The 27,158-nt window shown below is 41.4% G+C and overlaps 1 protein-coding gene across 3 annotated transcripts in view; it reads left to right on the top strand.

Annotated features, from left to right (window-relative positions):
* Positions 1-27,158, top strand: part of LOC136886302 (calmodulin) — a 156,916-nt gene that overhangs the window by 9,089 nt on the left and 120,669 nt on the right. For all 3 annotated transcript variants that reach the window (XM_067159037.2, XM_067159034.2, XM_067159032.2), the window contains exons 2-3: positions 4,860-4,948; positions 10,967-11,075. In XM_067159037.2, coding sequence (XP_067015138.2) covers positions 11,073-11,075 — 3 coding nt within the window. In that variant the 5' untranslated portion in view covers positions 4,860-4,948; positions 10,967-11,072. The remainder of the gene's footprint in view (positions 1-4,859; positions 4,949-10,966; positions 11,076-27,158) is intronic.

Below are 27,158 nucleotides of genomic sequence, written 5' to 3'. Positions count from 1 at the left end.
ATGCACTCCTCGTAATAATAATAATAATAATAATAATAATAATAATAATAATAATACATACATACATACATACATACATACATACATACATACATACATACATACATACATACATACATACATACATACATACTTCATTGTAGACTTACGCTTTTCAGTGATCAGTCTGCAAGCCTCTGTGAATTTACTAGCCGCCTCCACAATCCTCCATTTGTAATTAGTCCTATGGCCTCTTTTAGTTCTACACTGAGTGGCGAAAAGTCATGGGAAGACAGTCAATGCGATGTAATAACGAGTTGATCCTCCGAGAGCCCTCAAAACAGAGCAAGACTGTGAGGTATCGACTCTACAAGGTGTTGTAGTCGTTCTGGAGGGATCTGGTCTCGCGCATCTTGCACTGCTACCCACAATTGGTCTTCTGTAGTTGGTGCGGGGTTCATGGTGCGTACGCCAGCATCGAAAGCATCCCATGAATGCTCGATTGGATTAAGATCGGGAGATCTGGAGAGTCAATCCATGGTCGTAACTGCACTGCAGTGCTCCTCCAACCACCTGCGTGCCACCACAGAGCGGTGACATGGTGCATTGGTCCTGTTGAAACATGGCATCTCCATCAGGGTACTCTAGGATCAGAAAGAGATGCAGATGATCTGAAAGAATGTCCACCTAACGTGCACCTGTCAGCGCTTCCTGTAGCCGGACAATGGGGCCTAATTGTGACCATGAGAACTCGGCCCAGGCCAGAACTGAGCCACCTCATACGCAGGATCCGTAGCTTCATGGGACATACGCCACACTCTCGCTCGATACAGCTGGAACCGGGATTCATCGGACCATACCACACTGTTCCATGGTCCATTGCCAGTGTTAGCAAAGGGACACGAGTTGATCGTCAGCCTATGCGGTGTAGTTGCCTCCTTACAGTCCTGGTAGAAATGGGTTCTGACTCCCAACGTTCAACTGGGTGGTGATCTGACTCACAGTAGCCCGTCGAGCGCGCAGTGTGATTCTGTGATGTCTGTTCTTTAAACACCTGTGGGCTTCCCGCGCGCCGATGAATATGAACTCGCGGCGTGTTGCCATCTTCACGACACTGGTGTCTGTGGCAGACTGCTGCTAGCCTCAACACTCATACACGGCACATTTTCTTATGGGACACCGCTTCCCGTGACTTCTGACTACTCAGTGTGTACCCCTTGTCGTTAAATCATTACAAACTGAGATTTACCATCGTCGTCTTTGTCTCCCTCTACTTCTCTTACCCTCCATGAGCGAGTCCATTATTCTCGTAAGTAACATGTCCTGCTCCATTTGTCTCACATGACCGCAGCACCAAAGACAATTTATGCGTACAGCTTCATCAGTTGAGTTCATTCCTAACTTAACATTCTGACATTATTGCCACCTGTTTGTTCCAGCGACCATTCACACTACTTCCACGTATATTACTTCTTAATAATAATAATAATAATAATAATAATAATAATAATAATAATAATAATAATAATAATAATAATAATATGCTAGTGTGTGCAGACATTTTAACTTGACGTCAGTTTCAATATTCCGGTTTACTCTACGCCCACTAGATGGCAGAGTACGCAGAATCTCTCTCGGACGTCTTTTACTTCCCGACATGGAGTGGCGAATGGATTTTTTCCACCCTCCAAAATTCCGAATACCTCTGCCTGGTTTCAACCCTCTACCCTGCGATCCAGGAGCTGACATTGATCCACAGAGGCAGCTACTTCTAACTTATAAGATACCCTGAGTCCACCCAGCTTTCACTCCCGTAAAGCAAATTTGGTCTGAAAACAGACCGATGTAAATATAGTTTCGTCCAGGAGCTGACTTCCTTCTTACTGTTGATCGCAACTGCGAAGTCACTGCATTAGCTTTACTGCACCTTGATTCAATCTCACTTACTATATTACCATCCTGGGGGAACACACAACCTAAATACTTGAAATTATCTGCCTATTCCAGCTTTGTATCCTTAATATGACATTCAATTCTCTTTGATTTCTTACCTTCTGACATCAATTTAGTCTTCGAAAGACCGGGCGAGTTGGTCGTGCGCCTAGAGGCGCGCGGCTCTGAGCTTGCATCCGGGAGATAGTAGGTTCGAATCCCACTATCGGCAGCCCTGAAAATGGTTTTCCGTGGTTTCCCATTTTCACACCAGGCAAATGCTGGGGCTGTACCTTATTTAAGGCCACGGCCGCTTCCTTCCAACTCCTAGGCCTTTTCTATCCCATCGTCGCCATAAAAGCTATCTGTGTCGGTGCGACGTAAAGCCCCTAGCAAAAAAAAAAAAAAAAAAAAAAAGAAAGAAAGAAAGAAAAGTCTTCGAAAGGATAATTTTCATACCATACTGATTGCACCTATTTTCAAGTTCCAGGATATTAGACTACAGGCTGCCATTGTGAGCAAGTCGTCAGCGTAGGCCAGACTGCAGTTTCCACCTAACTGAATCCCTCCCTGCCACTTTAAACTATGAGCAACAAAGCTGAAAGATTACAGCCTTGAAGGACTCGTATAAGAACCTTGAACCAAGAACTCATACTGTCATCAATTGTCACTGCAGCCAACTGTCTACAAAAATTCCTTTGATTGCTTCTATTAATCTTGGTCTTAAAAGGCAGGGCTGAGTGAATTAAGCGTGAAAGCAAGGAAAAATGTACCGCTTTATTTTTACTAACTCCTTCAATTATAATTTTCAGTCACATGTATAACAGTAATGTTCTCTTGGGAGAGTTGCTCCAGCGAAACTATTACAAGATCTTTTTACAAACCCACCTTGCGACATTCAAAACTTACCATTTGATCGCTGTAGGGAAGAATGATACATACTAACTTAGGTACTCTTGGCACCTTAAACTCCCCGTCAAACGATCCCCTTTTAATAATACACCAAAATAGTCTTAATGTAGCACCATTTAGCCCAAAATTAAAGTTATACTGATTTGCCTACTTAATATCCTAGATCCGACCAGTAGTATTGGCGAATGACGTTAATCTGATTTAGTATTTATTTGTTTCATTTAAGGTTTGCTCAGTGGCCAGAGTTGAAATCTAATGGAAGTCATGGGAGCACAGGAAAAACGTTCCCATGCGAACCACTTCAAATTCCTGAAATTCTTCAAAAAGGGGCAATACGTATTATGTTATAACTGAATGTTGTCCTTTTGGTCTGACACTCGGGTTAGCTGGTTCGAGTCCCGTTGGTCGAAAAACATTTCACTAACAGAATGTTGGTCTTAAGGGTATGAGAGATGAAAGATTGCAGCCGTGGTGGTGGTGGTGATTATTGTTTTAAGAGGAGGTACAACTAGGCAACCATCCTCTCTATAACACTAATCAGAGGGGAAAATGGAAAGGATCCGACACTTCGAAAAATTAAGGTATCGGTCAAAGAAAGACAAGGGCCACGAAGAGCATGAAAATGAAAGACTCCCTAGGCCTCCCAAACCTAATAGCGTCGGGGTGGGAAAAGAACAAAAGTTGACCAAGAGAGGTCAGATAGGATAGATGAAAGTGAGGAGCCTGGGACAAGTAAGTGGAAGCAATGCCAGGACTCAGCTGAGGACCCCTTGGTCGCCAACCCACGCTCCAAAGTTCAGAGCCCCTGGGGATTGCAGCGTGTAAGTATCTTGGACCAACAACTCATCCTAATACAATAATAAAATTTATAATCACTAAAGGTGGAATTCATTTCCAAAACTCCCCGCAGTGATCTTATGTAGAGAGGTCATATGACGCTCTTGATGGCGATTCGTTCATGGAATGGGGACGTTAAACTTTCAGCAGATCCCCCAGTGTTATTCTGCAGGAGCAGACCGGGTCCCATCCTCTCGCTTCCTATTGTCATATATCACGTCACTGATTTCATGGCATTAAACCCCCTGTAGGTGGGGATGGTAGAAAACACCCACGGTATCCCCTACCTGTGGTAAGAGTCCACTAAAAGAGGCACCAGGGGAACGTAGGTGAGTGGCCACGAGCCCTTAGGTGATTCCACTTGTGACAGGCTCCTCCTATCCGACCTCCCTTGGTCAACTCTTGTTCTTTCCCGACCCCGATGCTATTACAACTCTGGAGGCCTAGCGAGTCTTTCATTTTCACGCCCTTCAGGGCCCTTGTCTTTCTTTGGCCGATACCCTTCCAATTTTTCTCTCTAATTAGTGTTAATGGAGGATGGTTGTGTAGTTGTACTTCCTGTTAAAACAATAATCACCACCACCACTATTGTTAATAACTCCTCTGGTGAGGTTAACGTCAGAAAGGACATCCGTTAGTAACAAGTGGCTGGTGAGAATAATCTCAGCTTCACGCCGACAGGGACAGGTCTTATGGGGACGATGGGGCAGGAAAGGGCTAGGAGTGAGAAGGAAGTGGCCGTGGCCTTAATGTATACACCTCTACCATTGTGGAGTGAACATGGGAAACCACATAGAACCACATTTAAAGCTGTCGACAGCGGGGTTCGAACCCACTATTTGCAAGGTGATAGCTACGAGACGCACTCTTTGGGTAACCATTCAAACAGTAGGCGTATTGATGTGTATACATTATGTCACTCATAGAGTACATTATTTTCACCTACCAGTGTAGCTAGTGATTTACACCAATCACAAAAACACTGGTCGTTAGGATTCATCTAGTCTCAAGACTTGTTTTTCAGGAATTGCATCCACCTCCCAGCTGAACTCAGATAACATAGGCTAAGTCTCCCAATCAATTTAAAAGAAATGTAAAATGTCTTTACCATGTCAGTGCTACATGTGTTTATTTTTTTATTGCTTTGCTGGTTGGGGTGTAAAAAGAAGATAAAAGAAATGTCATTTGTTTTGTTGCAGCCTCCGCGAACAAGAAGCCAGCAACGTCGGACAAACGGCCGCTCACATTTACATGAAGTTTGAGCCGAGGCGGGTAGCGTTGTCAAAGCGTAAGTTGTCGTGGGCTACACTCCTCAACCATCGAGCTGCACTAACATATAGTAGTTGGGTCGGTGAACATTAAAAGAAAGAAAGAAACCAGTTTTGTCTCTCGCTCGTGGCTAATTTCAGTCTTGTCCGCATTGCACCGCAGCGGAACTGCGACTGCGCTTGATAAACATGACGTCAGTCTCATAATTCAAAATATAACAATTTCATTATCAACTGGGGCACGTTGAAACTCGTAAAGCAGTCTTGATATAAATTAATAGACATGCCGAAACGAATGCTAAGCCCTTACGTGAGTAGCAGGCCAATACTCCGACAGCAAGCAGTAGCTGATCCTGGAAAGGGTGTGAAATTACGTCGGGGTGGCAGGGTTTTGCTAAGAAAAACCGTCTTTTGCCAATCATTTTTTTCATACAGTCCGCCTGGCTGGCTGAATGGTCAGTCTACTGGTTCATAGCGCTGTCCATGGTTAATTGCTACGCCTCGGGGACGAGGTCTTTGCATTAGTTCCTCTTAATATTCGGACAACACAGCAGAGAAAGAAGGAGAACCGTGTACACAAGCGTTTAAGAGTTGGTGATAAGTAATTTGAAAAAAAAAAAAAAAAACTATTCAACATTTTGCGCCCTTTTCATTTTATCAGCTCGAGAAACAATTACGCAATCAGATTGCTTCGCGATCGAATTCAAACGGACTTTGTGCGGCGCTGTCGCTAAATTTACACAAGACTGAAAGAATCAATACAACAAGGATTGCCTCGCAACATGAGTCTAAGTTCGCTCTCAATCTGCTCTTAAGCGGTCCTCAGTGAAAAAAGCATTCTCCAGCTATGACATACACTTACACCGTGTACACGTAATAATAATAATAATATAGTCTCAGTACACCGACATCGTGCCACATGGAGTGTCCAATGGATTCCTACCGCCGTTCAAACACTCGGCTTAGAATCCGCTGTCTTGGATTACGGAGGCACACACTATACCAGTAGTGGTGATTATTGTTTTAAGAGTAAGTACAACTGGGCAACCAACTCTATTAACATTAATCAGAGGGAGAACGTGCAAGGAATCCGACACTTGGAAATATGAAGATATCCGACAAAGAAAGACAAGGGCCATGAAGGCGTGAAAATGAAGACTCCCTTGGCCTCGAGTGCTCTAATACCACCGGGGTAGGAAAAGAACTAAAGCTGACCAAGGAAGGTCGAATAGGAGGAGTCTGGCACAAGTAAGTGGAAGCAATGTCACGACTTAGTAAACCCAGGCGGGCCCGATACGGTGGGTGTTATTCTACCGCCCTACCCACAAATGGAGCTAGGTGTTAATGTAAGAGAATGGTATTAACGAGGTTCTTAATAAACTCGTCACATGGGGGTAGTAACGATGTAAGACCGCACTTAGATTATTTGATTCGTGAATCGGAAAAGATTCAAGGGAAAGCAGGACGATGTGTTCTGGGTGGTTTGCAAAACAGGAGATGTTGCAAACGTTGGACTGGGAGTGAGGTAAGGCCTACGTCCCGAGGTGTCAGTGGAGAGGTGGTGTGGAATCACATTACTAGACGAATAACTTTGAGTGCAGCTTTTAAAAGTTGGAAAGATCTTAACATGGAGTTCATGAAACAAAATCGGGCAAGTATTTAGTTATAGGAGGAGGAACTACGAAATGGAATAATTTACCAAGGGAGTAGTGCGATTCATTTCCAACTTCTTCGAAATCATTACTATAGAAGAAGAAGTGATAGCCATTCTGCCACCTGATCGATACTCATTAATTCTGATCAGTGGCGATTGATTGTTTGATTGATTGATTGATTGATTGACTGATTGATTGATTTGCCTCTTAAGATAGGGGGATATATTCTACCCTCCCCCTGACAGGAGTGTGTTGTCGAGGCTTGTCTGTACAAATAAGAAAGTTCTATAGAAGTGTGCCCCATCGCTGGCGTCCCGTAGCTGGTATGTAACACAGGCAGCAGTGTTCGCGCGCCGGTCGATAACATCTGTGATAAAATGAGCCAGTGATGAAATAACAGGTAATCACAGGCGGGGGGAGGCACTCGGCCGCAAACAGTAAAGGTTACATCCACAACATGTTATTTAACGCAAGTATCCGCAGACAGTCAGTAATCAACTGAAAACTTACAAGCTCATTCTAGAATATACCACCATTACAAAACAAATTTTGATTATTGCCTTACCTATACCATGCCGCGCCGCGGCACAGAATACAAATGATCCAATAATAACAATAATTTCTTTCCGAATTTCGCCAATTAAGGACCGCACAGAACTGAACTCTTCTTAGCGTTTCTTTTCTCCTCTCCTCTCCTCTCCTCTTCGGAAATGATCCGTTCGGGTCTCCGTTTAGTGGCTTCTCTTCACATGATTTTAGACTGTCGACTCTAGGTAGTGTAATTGCAACTTGTTGACCTCTTCAACCCACCTCTAACTCCATGATGTCCCTGATCTTGTAGAGCTCCTCATTTCTCCATTTCTTCCATCTTTTACGGCCCCAGAATTTTTCTCAGAATCTTCCTTTCCTTCTTCTGGAGTTCTTACAGCTCCCTTAAAAAAAAATTAAAACCAGGCCTTCTGAAGCGTACAATCCTTCCGGGTTTATTACTGAGTTCTAATGTTAGATTTTGACCTTGTGGGATATTGCCCGTTTGTATTATCTGTTCTGTGTTACCTTGTACGCCACATCTAATTTCCTGCCTCTTGCCTGATTTGCGTCTTTATCCAGTCCGTTGGGTTGCATCCATTCTGCCAGGGATTTTAACTTCTCTATCCCTTTAATTATGCCTGCTGCTTGTACTCCATACATTCCGACCTTTCATAAGATAATTTAAGACGCGCTTTTTCGCCTATTTCATGCAGGCTCTCTTTTGAGCGTCACAAGAACGTTCTCTACGTCGCACACACACACACAGGTCTTATGGCATGCGTCCGTGGCCTTAATAAAGGTACATTCGGCTGGTATGAAAATGAAATATTTTGATCGTCCTGTCACTTTTTGGCCAGCACCGCAAGATCATCGGCAAAAGGTAAACACTTCATTTCTAGGTTTTGTCCTTTCCTACCCGCGTGTATTCCATTTTCTTTCCTTCCAATTTCGGAGGTTCTTCCCACGTTTTCGTTATTTCAAAGGGATCACAGATTTCCCCTACGAAGAAATAATAATAATAATAATAATAATAATAATAATAATAATAATAATAATAATAATAATAATAATAATAATAATAATAATAATAATAATAATAATAATAATAATAATAATTCAGTGGTAGCGTACCACATCTACTCATTGTCTTAAAGGTGTGTGAATGTGTTTAGGAATATGAACAGTATATTTCAAATCCATCACAGTCCTGGGGCCGTGACACGAACACAGCCTCCTTCCACTTGTTAAAGTTTTGAACCGGGCGAACGTCGCAGCCCCGCTCTTCAGAACGCCGGTGTGCATTGCCTGAGGAAGTAGCTGATCTGGATACACTCCCGCTACACAGCCGAGCCAGAGGAGTTGCCGAGATCATTACAGCGAAGGATACAACTACACAGGTGTTCATTGGGGTGAAATGCAAGCTACAGTAGTTTTCTGTTTGCCATCATGACAACTATAAACGAGCATTTTAAGTACCACATAGCATTTTACTATAGGAAGAGCCAACCTGCTGAACGAATCCAGACGAGCAGGTCCGGAACACTTGCGAGGGACTTGCCCGGAATAACGCGGGGCAGCATAAACACCAAATATTGGAATATTCTGTTTTTCAGTCAATCAGTCAATACTAATCCCGACTTAGGGCAGTCGCCCAGGTGGCAGATTCCCTATCTGTTGTTTTCCTGCTATCCTAATTACAACACTATACTACACAAATAATTTACAATAATAGAAGAAGATAATAGTGATCCATTAATATTATTAGTACTATGCTCTAATAGATACACACGAATATTATAGTAGGCAAGATATTGTACTATCTAAATATGCTAAAAATGCTGAAAAATAAGAGGTTGTCTACAATAATTTCTGTAAAAACTACGCCGGGGGCTTGAACTGCAATATTATTGAGATACAGGAATTTGATTATTAACTTTTACTCGATGAATAAACGAAGGAGAAAAGTACAAAGGGGAACGAGATTACAGGCTAAGGACTCTATTTAGAATTCAGGACTGGTGTCTGCGAGTAATCGGTAATGGTTGAGGAGGGAATCGAACCCCCTCCACCCAACCGTCCCCCCGAGGCTGAGCGGACACCGTTTAATTACTGCAGGTGACAGATTGCCATCTTTCTATCGTGAGCATTGAACTAGGAATTCTTGTCTAGAATCTTTACACCATACATTCATTAGGTCATGTAACAGTGAGCAAGCAGCAACATTTCTAAAACTCGGGTAACGCTATTATCTACTATCTCGGTTTACCAAAACTAAGTTTTCGTTTCAACACTGAATTTGAACCTTACATTTCTCATGCTGACGCAGGGAAAACAAATGACTACGTGCTGCCGCTACTATCGAAATGTAAACAAGTTTTAATTACCTTCTGTGTTTGCAAGTAATCTCTAATAATGTAAACATATGAATGTTTATTTGTTCGTATCGAATGGATTCAAAAATTAGTGGACCGGTTTCGCTGAAAATTTCACTATTTGTGTTTATTACTCCTGACAGGATTTAGAAACTGGTTTGAACGAAATTTGATTGCTAGTTTTTTATCGTGAATAATTCTATGTAATTACATGGTCTCAGCGAGATGGACAGATTGTTTTTAGGGGACAGCGACTTGCTCTGTATCGGTAAGAAATCCTGTAGATAGGAGGATGAGAACACACCGCCATGTTTCATCAAGTAGCTTTCCACATCTCCTACTGGCGCAATAACAACGAAACTTGGTACACTTATGACTTACTATCTGTAGACAAGCGGAGTAAGTGGGTGGCTTTTAAAAATAATCGAAAATAGTCTCGAATAGTGTTTCTGGGGTCGCTGAAATGAACGATGACGTGTAAGACGAAGTTGAGGAGTGGGGGTAAGACAACACTAACACCCCTAGGGGAGCGAAAACGACTGATACTGGTGTAGGTGACAGTCTGGGTGCCGTTTAAAGTCTAAGTTGAGCCTCCATCGGCATGGAGGTAGAAAACTGGTGAAAAAGAGTACGTGGAAAACAAGCGATTTTCGGGGTTCGTAGCCTGATTCTTGAGAGTACCACTGATAGTTGGAAACGTGCACATCGCGCGAGGCGTCAATGACTTACTCTTATTACTTGATTGAAGGAATCAGCTACTTACCTGACAATCTCGGCTCCTACTAAGAAATAATTCAACGCGAAATCATAATCTGAAACTAAAATTTAAACACATAACATCGCAGTAGAATAAATATACAACAAAAAGACTTGAAACAGTTAATACACCGGGTACTACAGTTATGGCCGCTATTGACCAGAAGCCTAATATGACGTTCCAAGGGAAGGAATTGTTGTTGAATTCGGTGACACAGCATTAAGATCCTAGAGAATAAGAGCCTACACATTGTATCTTCCTTAGTTATTCGTTAAAACTCACCCAGTCATACGAGATGTAATCGACAATTCATTTTAGACCTACGTGTTAGGTGTTCGGAATTCCAGGTTATGTTCGATCATCGATAGTGTCGAAGATTTCGATAACCAAAATTGTGTTTCAAAATCAGTGTCATGGTAGTCCAAAAAGTATGTACCGGAATCTTTTCCCAATCTAGTGATGATACTGGTCATTTTACTCGTCACTGTGATTGTTTCATTCAATTAAATATCCCAATCGTCTACAAGCTTCCTATGTTACGGACCTACCTTTATCCGGTAACATGAGATAATGTTGTTGCTGAATACAAATTTAACAATTAGCTCGATTTTCTTAGCTTTTAAAACAATATAAAAGCTTTTACTCGCGTTGGGGAATACAAAGCCTCTTGCTAGTTGGATATGCTCGATGGTGGGAGTGTAGCCGAGTGCGTGCGTTCCGCAGGTGCCACCAAGCTGCTCCGCACCGCGCCAAGTTGGAAGGGAAAATCTTCTCAGCCGTTGGGAACTTCTTCTCCACTTCGCCTCTCGTGAACCAGCTCCGGGATTTCATGGTGAGTACACAGCCAACAAGTATAGGCTAGCCTGTACAACGGTTCTGTTATGAGAGTTGCATAAATACCAGTAGGACTGTTAGAACCCCCCAGTACTTATGTTACTCTCGCTACATTACCGAAGAGCGACCTGCAATGAGTTTGTTTTTTTTTTTTTTTTTTTTTTTTAAATCTGCTTTTTATTGACAATATCAAACACTACTTACATACTAAACGAGATACACAAACTTCTTATTGTTTTTTAAAACAAAAATATTAAAACAAACTTAGGTTAATTCGGCAAACAGAACGTTGATAAGTTGCATCTAAACAAATAAATTAAAATTTAAGACAGGAGAACATCAAGTCGTTCACAGCAGAAAAAAAAACCACACAAAAACTTTTTTTCCTTTTGCACACTAGGAGCAAACTTAATTATGCCTGTCATTCATTATCCAAATCCTTGAACAGTACACAGTTTTATCACCACAAAACACCCTGCAGTTAACCTAAAATTGGCAGATATTACACAAAGGACATAACAGGAAGCACTCAGAATTTAAAAAGATGTGATCCAAAAGCTTCTTGAAGACACTTCTGTCTGACCATCTTCCATCGTTCTTTCCTGAGATGATCCAGAAATCCTGGTAAAGTCACACTTGTATGCTGAGCGTACGCCTTGATGTTGTAGTGAATGGCTCCGGCTATTATCCATATGCAAGCGTTTCTACTCTCGTTCTGTGCGTGATTTAGTTCCAGATTCAGCATCTCTCTCACTCTGTCACTGGTTGTTGTTGTCCCTGATATCCTGTAGATAGCGTTCAGTGTCCATCTCCAAACTAGTGCCGCATTGCCGCATGTGGTAACTCGATGCACGAGACTGTCCGTCTGATGACATACCAGGCATTTATCATCAGATACTTGTCCATGCCGTTTCAATTTCTCACCCGTCGGGATGATTTCATTTGTGTATATGTAGAGCGATACCCTCCATTCAATCGGGATCCATTTGTTCCAAATATTTTCCCAGATCTGCTTCCAGTCACGATGTGGGTATTTCTGTTGTACGAGTGGAATACATTTAGATTGCTTCAATCGGAAGTTGTATATATTCTTAGCTTTATCCAACTTTCCAGCTGTAATTTCTGTTTCTGGAAGTTGCTGTAGAATGGAGAGAGCGTTCCGGAAGCAGCTTCTAAAGGGATCTTGTTGTTGCAGGTTTGTTGTTACACACAAATTGAGCACTGCACTGTCAAATACATCTCCTCTTGAGTACAATGCTCTAATGATATGAGACAAAAAGAGTGCCGCGCATTTCTTTTCGACTGCAATTAGGCGCAAGCCACCATCCTTTTCAGTAAGATGAAGTTGATCTCTTCTTATTCTGTATCTGTATCCTTTCCATAGATAAAATCCAATTGCCATTTCAACACGTTGGCAAATGACACGTGAGGCGGGAAGAATTTGGGCAAGGTACCAGAGCTTCGACAGCGCAAAGATATTTATATGCCAAACTTTTTGGAAAATGTTGAGTCGTCTTGAAAGTTCCTCCTTTAGCTGAAAGCGTAGGGTGTTTAGAGCAGAAGTCCAATTAGACTCTGTCGTCTCCGAAATATCGTTACTGAAGGTAATGCCCAATATCTTGCAGTGGTTAACAATTGGAATCCGGGAGCTGGCAAATACTTGTCGATTGGCATTTGAACCTAACAGCAATAATGAGGATTTGCTATAATTCACTTGTGCCCCAGACACCGTACAGAAGGCCTCGAGAGTCTCTTGCGCATGATTAGCATCTTCGTCACTGGTCAACAGTAGGGTAATGTCATCCGCGTATGCGCGTACTGTGAAGCATTCGTTGTTAATACTTAATCCGGTTAAAGAATTTTTCAAACTTTGAATCAGGGGTTCTATTGCTAAAACAAAAAGTGCCATTGATAATGGGCATCCTTGTCTAATTGATTTGTGTATCGAAAATTTTGCTGAGAGAAATCCATTTATCATAACTCGGGAGGATGCCTTGTGGTATATGCGCTGTATTGTTTCTATGATACGGTTTGGAAATCGAAATTTTCGTAGAACTTTCCAAAGATAAGAATGTGCTATCCTATCGAAGGCTTTGCTGAGGTCAATGCTAGCCAGAGCTCCTGAAGCAGTGTCACACACTGAATGATATATGATGACATCACGTATTGCCAGGAGATTATGGAAGATGTTTTTTCCAGGTATAGTGCAAACCTGTCCATTAGTAATTAATGAAGGGAGGATAGTTCTGATTCTGTTCGCTAAAATCTTGGCTAGTAGTTTATAGTCGGTGTTTAATATTGTAATAGGTCTATAGTCACTGATATACGTGCAACTGGAGAGTTTGGGAATTAGGATGATAATTCCCTCTGCAAATGAATCACTTATGTTGTGACTGAAGGCATAATTAATAACTTGTGTCAGGTCGTTACCAATAATGTTCCAAAATTTCTTATACCATTCATACGGGATCCCATCATGGCCTGGCGTCTTATTTGATGCAGTATGGTCTAACGCGCGCTTCACTTCTTCTTCGGAAATATTATTAGTAAGATGTGCGATATCATCTCCTTCTAGATGACTCTGGAGTTGATGAAGATATCTGTCAATATCGAACTCTGAGATGCTGTCTTCTGCAAACATTTCACGGAAATATCTCTCACTTTCTGCAAGGAGCTGTTCCTTTGTAGTAAATATTGTCCCTTTACCATTATCCCATCGATTAATAAATTGCTTATTGGCTGACCGTCTAATTTTGGCAATGTGGTAGAGAGAGATTTTCTCTCTTTCGATGAGGGAAGTGCCTTTTACGTGCTGATGGAGTTGTTCTAGGCTGCTTTCTTTAATACCTAAAATAATTCTCTTAATAGAATTTAATGCAGAAGAGACATTTTGGCCTTGCTGTTCCTTGTGATGCAGATCAAACATAACTCTGTCATAGAATTCAATTTTCCTACTTGTATCCTGGTTGTGCTCATACGCTATTGTCCGTCCGAGAGCTCTAATGGCAGGTTTAAGTTTATATGTCCACCAGTCCATCACGCTACTATAGCGATTTTGCGCTAATTTGCATTGGTGATAACAATCCGTGAAACGTTGGACATCCTCAGTATTGTTGAAAACAGACCTATTCATCTTCCATATTCCTTTCCCCACGATGCATCTGTCACTCCTTGTTGTCTTCATCATAACTAGAACGCTGTGGTGATCGCTAAAGGCGACGGGAATCACCTTACAGCTATCGAGGACCTGTACTTGCGCCTTCGATACGTACATCCTATCTATCCTGGATTTCGACTCCCCACGGCAAAATGTAAATTCGACATGTGAGCCGTGTAGCTGCTGCCACACATCCTTGAGCTGCATAGACTGTATTAGTGTCTGAAGGCCTGGACAAAAGTTAAAAGTACCTGTTTGGTCTCGTGGGTGAAGAGTGCAGTTGAAATCACCTACTAGAATAATTGGACCAGGTGTCACTAAATGGGGCACTATTTCATTTGTAAATAATAGGTTTCGGTCCTGTTTGTACTGTGACCCGGATGGGCTATATACGTTTATCAATCGTGTGTTATTATAGGTGGCAGACAGAAACCTTCCCGTAGGGTCCAGGATGACATCAGTGAGCTGAATTCCTTTCTTGTATACTATGGCAGTTCCTCGGAAGTTATCACCTACGTTCGTTATATAGTCATAGTTATATAAGAAATGGAAGTTTGTCTCATTAACTTCCTGGAGGAATAAGATGTCAATATCATATTCCTTCACGAACCGACTAAGCAGCGCTTGAGTTGTAACACTCCTTGCTCCATTAATATTAAGGGTGGCGTAAGTTGTAAGAAGATTCACCATAACAAGACAGAGAGGGAAAGCAAAACGCCAAGAAGCTGTATTCATGTTTACGTAGACGGTTATTTATAGATACGACAGGTAGTGGTTGGTGCAGTCAGTTAGGTACAGACGCTTTAGAATTAGACCCTTTCCGCTCGGCACTCTTCTTTCTTGTATGTAGACGTGGGTCCCTATAGCTTAAGGAAGTATGTGATGGTTGACTGTCCTTCAAGCTTTTGGCCGCCGTGGATGACGTACTGTGTGTTTTATTTATGTTTCTCATTCGAGGTGAAGACATCTTACTTTGCTTCTCTTCGCCAATACACGCTGCAATTTTCACACCTTCCTCTGCCATTTCTGTATCTAGTAAGTCCCGATCGGGTGTATCTGCACTGCCCATAATTTCGGTTTCCATCCTAGAGGGGAGAGATGCGTTGTTCGTGGTCTGGCTAAGATCCAGAATTAAAGGGGTACTTGGAGTATCTATCATGTAATTCACAGACTCCTGGGCAGGCGTGGAGTTCACTGTGGCCAAGGATATGGAAGGCACGTCTTTAGTTGCATTAATTTGTTCATGGATTTCAGGAGGTAGGGATTTGGAAATGCTATGTTCCCGCTCAGTCTTCATACGTTTATTCTGACTCTCCGTGACCGAAGGAAATTCATTCCTATCAATAGCCGGGTTGTGTGCTGTGTTTTCCTCAGTGTGTATATCTGCCCACGGGGCTTGTTTACTGGCGTTGTTGTGTGGCTCGCTTAGCGATGGAGAAACTGGTATAGTGGGGTCTAGTTCACTGACGGAGGAGTTAACAGGTGTGAGTGTGTCATTGTTTACATTTCTTCGCTCTGCCAAGCGATTCTGGCGAAGCGGACAGTCTGGTTTCAAGTGACTGGGCGAATTACAAGCAAGGCATGTTCTAGTTTGGCCGTCATAAATAACCTGTGCACGAAAGCCTGCAATATATAAGAAGGAAGGTATTGGGTCTTTTAACTCCATTCTAATAGCACGTATACCGTTGCGTACTTTGAAGGGGTATTGCTGTGACCACTCCTCGTCCCTGTGTTCTCAGTTCTGCTTGGACCAGCGTGCGTGCAAGTCAGGGCAGCTAGTGAGCTCTCGAACTGAGTGTACGGTCTAACGAGTCTGTTTTTACTTGTGTATAAGTGACTATCTGATAAACTCTTGACAGTGGTGACAGATAGGGTTGTTCAAGATATCTATGTGTTCATAGTTAAAAGATCATCATGATAGTGGAAAGGAAGAATACGATTGTGATCAACTTCACCGACAGAGACACGCCCCGACCAGCCCCATACGAAGTGCATGACTGGATTTTTGACACCTTGCACCTAGAAGAAAGTGACATCGAGATGATCCAGCTTAATGGTATATCGCGGCAAGTCTACATAAAATGCAAGAAGCAGGAAACAACTGAAAAACTGCTACAGGATTATGCAGGTGAGCACTCCTTCTTACACAGTAATGGGTTCCGTAGCAAAGTGACTATTGATTCTGCGGGTCTTGGTACAAAGTTGGTGAGAATCTTTAATCTTCCGATGGAGGTACCTCATAGAATAATTGTGGAACAAATTAGTAAATATGGGACAATTTTTTCGATTCAGGATGAAACGTGGAGCTCAGGTTTCCGGTACAAGGTTCATAATGGTGTACGAGCAATTCGACTAATGTTAAAGCAACATATACCGTCTTACTTAGATATTGGTGGGCATAAAGCCCTGATCAGTTACGAAAATCAGCCTACTACGTGCTCGTCTTGTAATGCAGTGGGACACTTACGGGGTCAATGCCCACGACGTAAACAACCTGTCCAGCTAAGCGAACAGCCTGCTAGTCCCACCTGGGCGACCTTGGCGAGTGGGAAACTGCCGACACAGCGCAGTCCGCTGCAAGCTACGCAGTTGACTCCTGAAGACAACTTACACAGTTCATCACCTAGTGACTTACATGAAGCTACACAGGAAACACAACATGATCACCAGAACACTATGCCGGCCACTTCTGTGACGCACAGGGAGACAGAGTTATTAGGTCAACAGGTGGGGGATCAGATAACTGAGAACGACAATTCTGATAATAGTCATCAAATACCGCAACCGGAAAGGCTAACTACGCTCGAGTCAGATGCCGTACGGCCAGCACAGCTACCCCAAGAAACAATTCATAACCAGTTACCCCCTCCAATAACTCCGGATATGGAAACAGAGGGCGGAGATGTATTGCCACCGCCAACATCCGTCAAAGACAGTAATATGCAAAGTAGGGAAGAGCATAATATATCACCGACCTTCGAACATGAGGGACCCCCGTCGGTGGAAGAAATGGAAATTACGGAAACAAAACTACCTCCAGTTAGCCAACGGGATCCTAGGTTAAAGCGGCCGGTAGATGACACTGGCAAAAAGAAAGTCACTAAAATTATCAAACATGTTCCGAATAAATAACTTAAGCACTCGTCTCCATCTTCAAACACATCATTATGATTGGCGCTGTGTTCTTTTCCTTTAGCATTCTACTTCTTCATACCGTAGCATCACTTAATGTAAATTGCCTGAGAAGTCGCAGCAAACAGGTCCTCTTACAAGAATTTATTAGAGATTATGACATCGATATCCTCTTTCTACAAGAAGTTAACGTCTTTACTTTGCCTTACCTGGGGAATAATTACCAGTATATTGCCAATCCTGGGGAAGACTCGAGAGGTACTGCAATTATATACCGATCTGGATTACACATTAAACTTTGTGAAACACATCCTAGTGGGAGGATCACGTCGATATTAACAGAAGATAACACACTGTACATAAACATCTACCTGCACTCTGGAACACATCGTCGTCACGAGCGAGAGGAATTTCTGACCACACACTTACCATTCTATTTACGACATAACTACAAAGACTTAATTTTCGGTGGGGATTTTAATTGTGTTTTACACGCCAAAGACCAGAGAGGAGAATTCAACCCTTCTCCTGCACTTGAAAGGATATGTCAGGCCTTAGAGCTTCGTGATGGATGGGAAAGTAAACATGGCAATTTCGTACAATTTACATTTTTCCGAGGAACAGCGGCTTCTAGAATTGATAGATTTTACGTTAACAGAGACCTAGCACCGCATGTACATGACATCAGTGTTAAAATATTACCCTTCAGTGATCATCATGCTGTCCTACTGAAGATTCGTACCACTAGGAGAATACCTGTTATCGGGAAGGGATATTGGAAACTAAATAATGCGTTGCTTGATGACGAGCAAGTGACAGAGAGCTTTCAACAGATGTGGTCAAATATGCTCAGTCGTCTCACCCAACACGGACCTTTAACTGTACACAAGTGGTTGCATAAGGTTAAACCGGCGATTCAATCCTTCTTTAAGAAACATGGAGCAGAAAAAGCACGTAACAGACGGAAAACTCTGCACTCTTACTACACTATACTAACTGACCTTCTGGCGCGTCAACAGGCAGGTTACAACGTAAACAGTCACATAGCCGCAGTTAAACGAAGAATAACAGCTATTCAGGAGAACATCCTACAGGGTTCCTTAGTTCGTTCGTGTTCTAATTCACCCTTAGCAGAAGAAAAAGCTCAGCTTTATCATGTAGCCCATGAAAAAAGGAACGGGAAGAGCAAAGTAATTTCTACTCTTCTTACAGATGACAACAGACGACTCTTATCTACTAAAGACTGTCTAAATGAAACTGAGAAATACTTCCGCGAAACGTTCCGGGACTGTGAGAATTCCCCGCTAGATCAAACGAACATTCTGTCTTTCGTCGATCAACAACTCAATGATAATGATAGGCAACAGCTCCTCCGTCCAATTGAAGAAAGTGAACTATTCGAGGCCCTACGATCGGCCAGTAAGAGATCAGCTCCCGGCCCTGATGGTCTGACTTACCTTTTCTACAAAAAGTACTGGAACATCCTGAAAACAACCCTTTTAACACTAATGCAACTATTGTTCTCCAATCTACAAGATTGCACAGGCGTTAATGAAGGCATTATAATCCTTATACCCAAAGTCGCCGCACCACGAACTGTATCGGATTTCCGCCCGATAACACTCCTCAACACCGATTACAAAATCTTCATGAAAATACTGGCGAAAAGAATACGTCCCTACCTTAATAACCTCATCAAAGAAGGGCAAACATGTGCTATACCCGAAAGGAAAATTACCCACATCCTACAGGCAGTAAGGAATGCAGTGTCACACTTTGAAGCAGAACCAACTGAAATGGGCGCGATTCTAAACCTGGACTTCCGAAAAGCTTTCGACAGGGTGCATCATGGGTACTTGTTAGCAGTGCTGCAACGCTTGGGTCTCCCAACCGCAATATGCAATCTTATTCGAACCCTGTATAGTTCGGCGCATTCTCGAATCCTTCTTAATGGACTCTTTTCCTGACCAATTCCAATTAAGACATCGGTACGTCAAGGATGTCCCCTCTCAATGACTCTTTTTGCTTTAAGTATTGAGCCCTTTATTCGGGCAGTCCACTTTGTACTGTGCACGATTCCCAACCCCCAGAGCCTGTTCACGGTTGCAGCCTATGCTGACGACGTCACCATATTACTGCAGACACCAACCGTTGCCTCACAGTTGAAGAGTATAATAACAACTTACGAGAAAGCCTCTAATGCCCAAGTCAGTTATCAAAAATCCGAGATACTACCGCTTGGTAGCTGGTCACAAGAGATGACAATTGCGTCCATACCAATTAAAGATAGAATTAAGATTTTGGGATTAGTGTTCACCCCTAATATGTCCCAAAATATTGACATAAACTGGTCAACCATAGTTTCAAGGGTACGCGCCACATTGTCAATCAGTTTGAGTCGAAACCTGAACATCATCCAAAAGGTGTGGCATATAAACTTGTATGCCTTGTCTAAATTGTGGTATGTGGCACAAATTCTACCCATGCCGGTAAAAATAAGCCAGCGAGTTGAACTCTGTATTAGTTATTATTTGTGGCGCGGATATATGTTACGTGTAGCACGATCACAAGTGAGAAAATCCGTAGCGCAAGGAGGACTGGGTCTCATAGCAGTCGGCGAAAAATGCCAAGCGCTTTTAATGCGAGAGATAATGATTGCGAAGACGGGAGTAGGAGCTGCTTATAATCCTTATTTTTGGAATACACATCAGCAAAACCCGAAGTATTTAGTACCGACTCGATATTTTCGAAGAGCGCTGCAAGCGATAGATACGGTACGAGTGACAGGAAACAACGTTCCTCCTACACGAGTAATATACCATCATCTATTACAGAAGAACGAAACACAACCCCAGATCACGGAGAAGTACCCAAATCGGAAATGGAATGAAATCTGGAGAAAATTCAAAGATCCTCTTATACCAACTGACTGGAAAGTAGCCGCATATAAAGCTATTAACGAAATTATTCCCACAGAAGATAAAAAATTCCGTCACAACATCACCCAATCCCCACTCTGTAAAAAATGTTTGGAGGTGGACACACAGAGGCATAAACTTACTACCTGTGGAAATGTCCAAGTTATCTGGAAATGGTTTTGTTCTGTGCTAAGACAGATGACAGGATCGACGAATCCTAATGCAGCTTACAGAGCAGCCTTAGAGCTCGATTTCGGTACGCAGCACTTGAAATTTGCGCAAACCTGGCTTGTCATGGGGTATCTTTATTTTGTCCAGACAAACGAACAGTGCTCCCTTAACACGTTCATTCGTCTTCTAAAAGATGCCAAACGAACATTACTGAAACGTGTGCCCTCGAGAGAGAAACATCAAGTTAAGGAACTCGAGAGTGTTTCATTATAACAGTCGATTGGTGCAGTGGATAGTGCAGCGTTTTTCACGCAATGTGTTTTGTGCCAATGTTTTTTTTTTTTCAGTTGAAATGACTACTCTCTAGAACAATCAGGACAGAAGGACTTGTGACTAGTGCACACTATATACTGTAATAAGAGATTCAGTGCTTGGCTTGTTGTGTTACTTTTGTATGTTGATACTGTATCTTGTTATTTGTGAGAAATAAATGATTATTTAAAAAAAAAAAGTGACTGGGCGAATTACAAGCAAGGCATGTTCTAGTTTGGCCGTCATAAATAACCTGTGCACGAAAGCCTGCAATATATAAGAAGGAAGGTATTGGGTCTTTTAACTCCATTCTAATAGCACGTATACCGTTGCGTACTTTGAAGGGGTATTGCTGTGACCACTCCTCGTCCCTGTGTTCTACCACTTTCCCGTATTTACTTAATACTAATGCAATGGACTCTATAGGCACTTCCGGGGGAACATTTAGTATTCGAACATTCTTTTGTACCCTGTCGGCTGGCATCACAGTAACTTTTCCTATACGACCATCACTTAACATTATTTTCTGAATCCCTGAATAGTGACATATCAAACGTTCGTAAATCACTGTTGAAATTACCTTAATATATGCTGCGGTTTCCGGATTGTCCAGCTGGATCATGTCGATTTGATCTGATGAGAGTTTCAGCAGTGACTGGATCCAATTATGTACATCCCACGCCGAAGGCTTATTCTCACGTTCAAATATGCATTTCAGAGTATTCCTCCGTACAAATTTTGTTGCCATGATATTACTTATCTTTTCACTGTTTCACTGAAAACACAATTAAACGAATTCACACAAGTAGAACTCGAAACAAACTCGTAGTTTTCTTAACAAGCACACTGTTGTGACACGAGCGACTAGCAGGAGAATGCAGAGCAGACAACCTTCTCTCATCGCTAACAGCGGCCAACTGTGTTCGAACTCATTACGGCCTAACTCGGCAATCATCAATGCTCAACAGCAAAAAATGTAGAATTTTTTTGTAAATTAAAAAATGCCAATGCACATGACAGAATGTAGTTTAATTAACCCTAGAATATTGGACATGTTCGTATTTGTTCTCGTAATTTATGTCTTCGACAGATGTCATGATAGTCCACCTCTTGTCGTTCTCAGCCGCGAGAGTTTAGTTACAAGCTCTTTGGGCGCACATTTACGACAACCTGAGCTCCATTTCTCTATTCTTTTTCGTTTTATTTCCAATCGGTGCAAGTTATTCACTTGTGTATAAATATTGTTAGATAATACAGTGTGTGTCTAAATGTGGCCTCTTCACGGAAAGCTCGTAATGAAGTGGTGCGAAATTTGTTCGAAGATGAAAGTGACGCTTTTGAGTTTGAGGTTATTAAGAATGAACCGACAGATTCAGACTCACATTTGGAACGTTTTAGTAATTTATTCGCATCACACATCGCAAAGTGAAAGTGATGACGAAACTCTCATAAAATAACCTATCATAAGAATGAGGTGTAAGGGCGCGCCTCCAAATGATTGCATGCTAATACATTTTCCCTAATATCTCCAAGAATATTCCTCTCAGAGTGCATTACAGGTACATTATTGACAATCTGTATATCTCAGTCTGTTTCTGACTTGTTCCAGTTTTGTGTATATATGATCGAAAGTTTTATTATTATTTTGAATTTTGGAATTACATTTGTTGAACAGACTGTGCACTTTTCTAGTCAGAACTATTATGCAATTCAGTGTCACCACGACAATTCTCAGTGCATTGGCTTTACTGATATGTATAAAAAATCATAGATTTGTTTCGTATTTTGTGGATATTTTGTATTTCGTTTAGACGAGTAAATGTTGCCACGTATAGCTGTCAACACAAGAATTAACATTGCCAGTTGTAGGGTTAATTGATGAACGTTCATAATGTTGATAGCGATGACAGTGAGAGAAACACGACGATACTAGGCAATAATCACAGACTTAGAAGTGAAAATGTTCACACCCCTTCAATTTCAGGTGTATTTGTGGTGTCGTACGTTAACTATCCATAAGCATCGCTAATACATTAATTGGATTTACTTTTCCGTCTTCCCCTATGCCTCTTAGAGGATGGACAAGTTATTTGAATCCTGATGGCAGTAGATAACAACAATTAGAAAGATTCGGTTTCAGATACAGTGTAGGACATAAAGCGGTGATGATCACGAAAAAATAAAAGTAGTGATGATGCCATTTGTTGATCATGTCGAAAGGATTTTCAGCGACTCTAGTTTCATGAGTGTAAAATTTGGATAGTATTTCGTGTCACTTTTGAGGTGGAGTTCGTTCGTGGAATTCTTTGGGAAATGGTTGAGTTCCTCGCTCTGAGATGTCAAGCGTAGTGGTGAAATTCAAACAGCATTTTCTTTCTGGTTGTGTAAAGTTTGAACCGCACAGCATATCTCTGACTGGCAGCACACAGCGAATCGACAAGATAACTCGCAGAAATAACAAGGAAGGATGCATTATTCATTCATTATCGATCCGACTGTGCGATTGGAGCTCCACACCGGGCAGTTGGAGCCAGCAATGCCCTTCTACACGGAGAAGTACCATCTTGACAACATGAAAGTCATCGGGTTGATGGTTGGAGCAGGTGGTACCATCCCGGACTTCTTCATGAATGACCACCAACTGGGCAAGAGAAAATCCACCAACAGCAATCATATGCAAATGGCTTTGTTTGTAACAAGAAATACCAAACTTGTTCCAACTAAGAAACTGTCCTAACACGTGATAACACTACCATTTACTGCTACAGTACATTATATAAACTTAACATTTGAGGTACTGCCTAGACCTTAACAAAGTCATAGAGTCTAGAATACCTCCACATACGTGTTCTTTCTACTAACTGCATGAAGTTTCTCTGTTATAATCCTCTTTTAATTTCTTTTCCCACATTCCTCTTATAATATTACAAAATTTTGCTTTTTTCCCAGTGCCATCCATTCTGTGTTTAGTAAATTAGCAATAGTGCAAAGTTCAGGTTCATTTTCGATTTTACTTATCTCCCTTCCATCTATATATTTCTCTCTTACCTTTCTCGTTTCCTTACAGTCTTTTAGTAAGTGAGCCATTTCCACGTACTTATTGAACAATATGAAGAGATTTTTCTCGTTTTTTAGTCTTAGAGCTTTATTCTTATATACTTCCATCAGCCACCAAATTATCCCTCTCATTTCCCTTTTTTTTTAACATTTGAGTCCTTACTGTCATATTTTCACTTAATTTTACAAAATTCAACCAGTGTTCTCTTGCTAACACAGGCTGTCCTTATTGTTTGTCTTTTACTCTTTCAACGACCGTTTTAAACGATCCCTTACCATCTACATAAGAGTTTCTCTGTACATTGCTCCGAATTTTAAAATAATGGTCTTTCTGCATCGGACACGTCCACAGTAACAAGGAAATTCACTTTTTAAATTTCCGTCATCTCTGTCTGTCTGTCTGTCTGTCTGTCTGTCTGTCTGTCTGTCTGTCTGTCTGTCTGTCTGTATTACATCATTCCCGCCTCCAGGTGTACGTAAAACGAATCCCAGCCAGCTTCTTAGGGTATTTGAATGTATAAGCTGTTTTACGTAGGGTCAAAGAAAAGTTGATACGCCGAGTCTTATTATCTAAGTACCTGAGGGCTCGATGGACGTCTCCATCGGACGCGTTAATGAGTCGACATGAGCATCCAAGTCTAAGATACCTTAAACTATAGCAAACATCTATAAATAAGACCTCGAGTAATTTTTAACTACCATTATTTATTAAGTAAAATGTATATGAATCTTGGAAGAGAAGAAGGTAGCAATAATACAATTAAAATCTGAAATTGATTGATTTCTCTATCTCGGGATTGATAAATTGATTTTTATAACGATCACATTTAGTCTGTTATGCTTCACTTCATCACTATTGAAATTGGCTAAAATCTTATTTACAACCTTCCTTAAATGACATTCTAAATAATTATAATCTCCTTTTGGCAAATATCGTTGCAGTGAAATCAGATTACTTTCAGTTAACAGACGTTGTCATTTGGAACTTGTTCTTACAACAGCTCAGTGACATTAATTTTCATAGCTTTACATTTGAATACAACTTCTGAATTCTAGCCTGATTAATGCATTATCTCATGAATTCTTTTATCGTTCTCTTAAACCTTCGGAACACTGACGACTTTCTTGTTTGCCTTAGCCATAAATTAGCTGTCAGTAACTAGAAACTACCTTACTACTCAAGAATATGCTTCAAATTCACATTCCTATCTAAGTTAATGTAATCATAGAATCAAGCATGTTATATACAACCTTAACTACTTATAAATGAGACTTTAAGATCTCACATATCACTTTCAGTTAGGGAAAACTCATTTACGAAGGCATAAAACAACAATAACTCATATACGTTCTCACATTCAACAGCAATGATCCTCTCTTATTACTCAAATTACGCCAAGATCAACTTAAGTGTATGCAGCTATCCATATGTATGTAGTTCTACTTTCATGTCCGAGTATAACCCATATTTATTGATAGTAAGGATATTATTTGATGGTCATGACGTACTGTCCTGTCTTATATGAGGTTAGAGTATGTGACCTCTTGATTGCATAGCATATTACTCCATTAATAACACATGTGATCATAGCTTGCGTCGGTATTTATATTCCTTACATTAAATATTCCCTTTCTTCTTTCAATCTCGACGTAGAATATACTCTTATTTAAATCATCTTCCATTTCTAGTTGACATATCCACTTCGTAGTTTTATAAAGCACACATTTCAACTCATATTTCTTCTTATTATCATTACCTCTTCCTAATAAAATATTCCCTGGACGAACGAGTAATCTTTAACACTGGATCAATATCTTCTTAACTCGTCATAACATTCATCTTACCTGTTTACATTCCAATACCCCGTAACCAATCTTATAATATCAGTGTATTCCATATCTGCATGCTCTGAATATGTTCCCTACGTTCATCTCAAAACTATCACTTGGATTCTAAATGATTTCTATAACATTTTCATACCATTACATTGAGCATTGTTTGTTGTGATGTTCTTTGTCTCTTATGCTGCCGCTCTTCTCCGATAGATGGGATTACTGCTGCGTACCGAGTATAACAATCTGCCTAAATATTGGCGGGAAATAGCTGGCGAATTAGATAACTTTGTTCTTTAGCATGCCATTCCTCTTTTTTAATTTTTTTCTATTTTGCTAGTTGCTTTACGTCGCACCGACACAGATAGGTCTTATGGCGACGATGGGACGGGGAAGGGCTAGAAGTGGGAAGGAAGCGGCCGTGACCTTAATTAAGGTACAGCTCCAGCATTTGCCTGGTGTGAAAATAGGAAACAACGGAAAACCATCTTCAGGGCTGCCGACAGTGGGGCTCGAACCCACTATCTCCGGATTACTAGATACTGGCCGCACTTAAGCGACTGCAGCCATCGAGCTGGGTGTCGCAGAGAGGGATAGCTGTCTTCGACTCAACACAAGAACAATCATTTACAATCATCCAGCCTACTTCAGGGCTGCTGGTACGTACCACAGTGGTTCATCATAGTATTCCAGCTGTTCGAGCCACACTCTGACGCGCTGATTGAAATGAGCAGTGTGCACAATTAAGGCAGGGAGGAATGAAAACGTAGTAGTAGTACGGCTGTCTGTGGCAGCGTAGTACTGTTCGTTAAAAATGAGAAAATGTGTGTTTTCCATTTGATCGAGTATTTTATATGATGGCATTCCTACTGACGTCGTTTAATTACTTATGTTGATTTCAGTTGCGAAAATCACTGAGCCACTCTTTCTGAGGATGTAAAAAGGTAGGTGGAGAGCGAGTGTTTGCCATAATAATGGAAATTCCCTAAGCCAGTCTTCACATGAGGAAAGGCGTATGGTGACTTTCCCGTTCGTTTGTGGGTTAACGTTAAGAGCTACGCCACAATGTGTACAATGTATTATTCCGTAGCGACGCACGGGTATATTAGCTAGTTACCCATTCCTCCAGTAGTCTCTTCAGTCCATGCACCCAGTAACCCTCATTTTGATGCTTCATTTAGTGCCGGTATGCTATCCTTAGAATTTCACCCCCTGCCCCCGTGTTTAGCCTAGACCTATATTTAATTATTCGTTTAACAAGGACTTCTTTATAAAATTCTGGAAATAGTTTCAGCTGGCCGTGAAAAGCGTTAATGAAATTGCCATTGCTGCGACTGGAGGATGTGTGGACATACGGATCTGATTGATGATAAACATTGACCTATATACAGGGTGGTGGGGAACAATGTGAACGAGGTGCATTTGCGTTAGAGGGTTGGTCATACTGATAAGTAATTTGAAAAAAATAATTTGATATTGCACGGCGTTGTTACTTTATCAG

This window comes from Anabrus simplex, chromosome X (genome assembly GCF_040414725.1).
Source record: "Anabrus simplex isolate iqAnaSimp1 chromosome X, ASM4041472v1, whole genome shotgun sequence".
In the NCBI taxonomy this organism is placed as follows: domain Eukaryota; kingdom Metazoa; phylum Arthropoda; class Insecta; order Orthoptera; family Tettigoniidae; genus Anabrus; species Anabrus simplex.
Note: the sequence above shows the minus strand (reverse complement) of the source record. Positions and strands in the feature narration are given on the sequence as shown.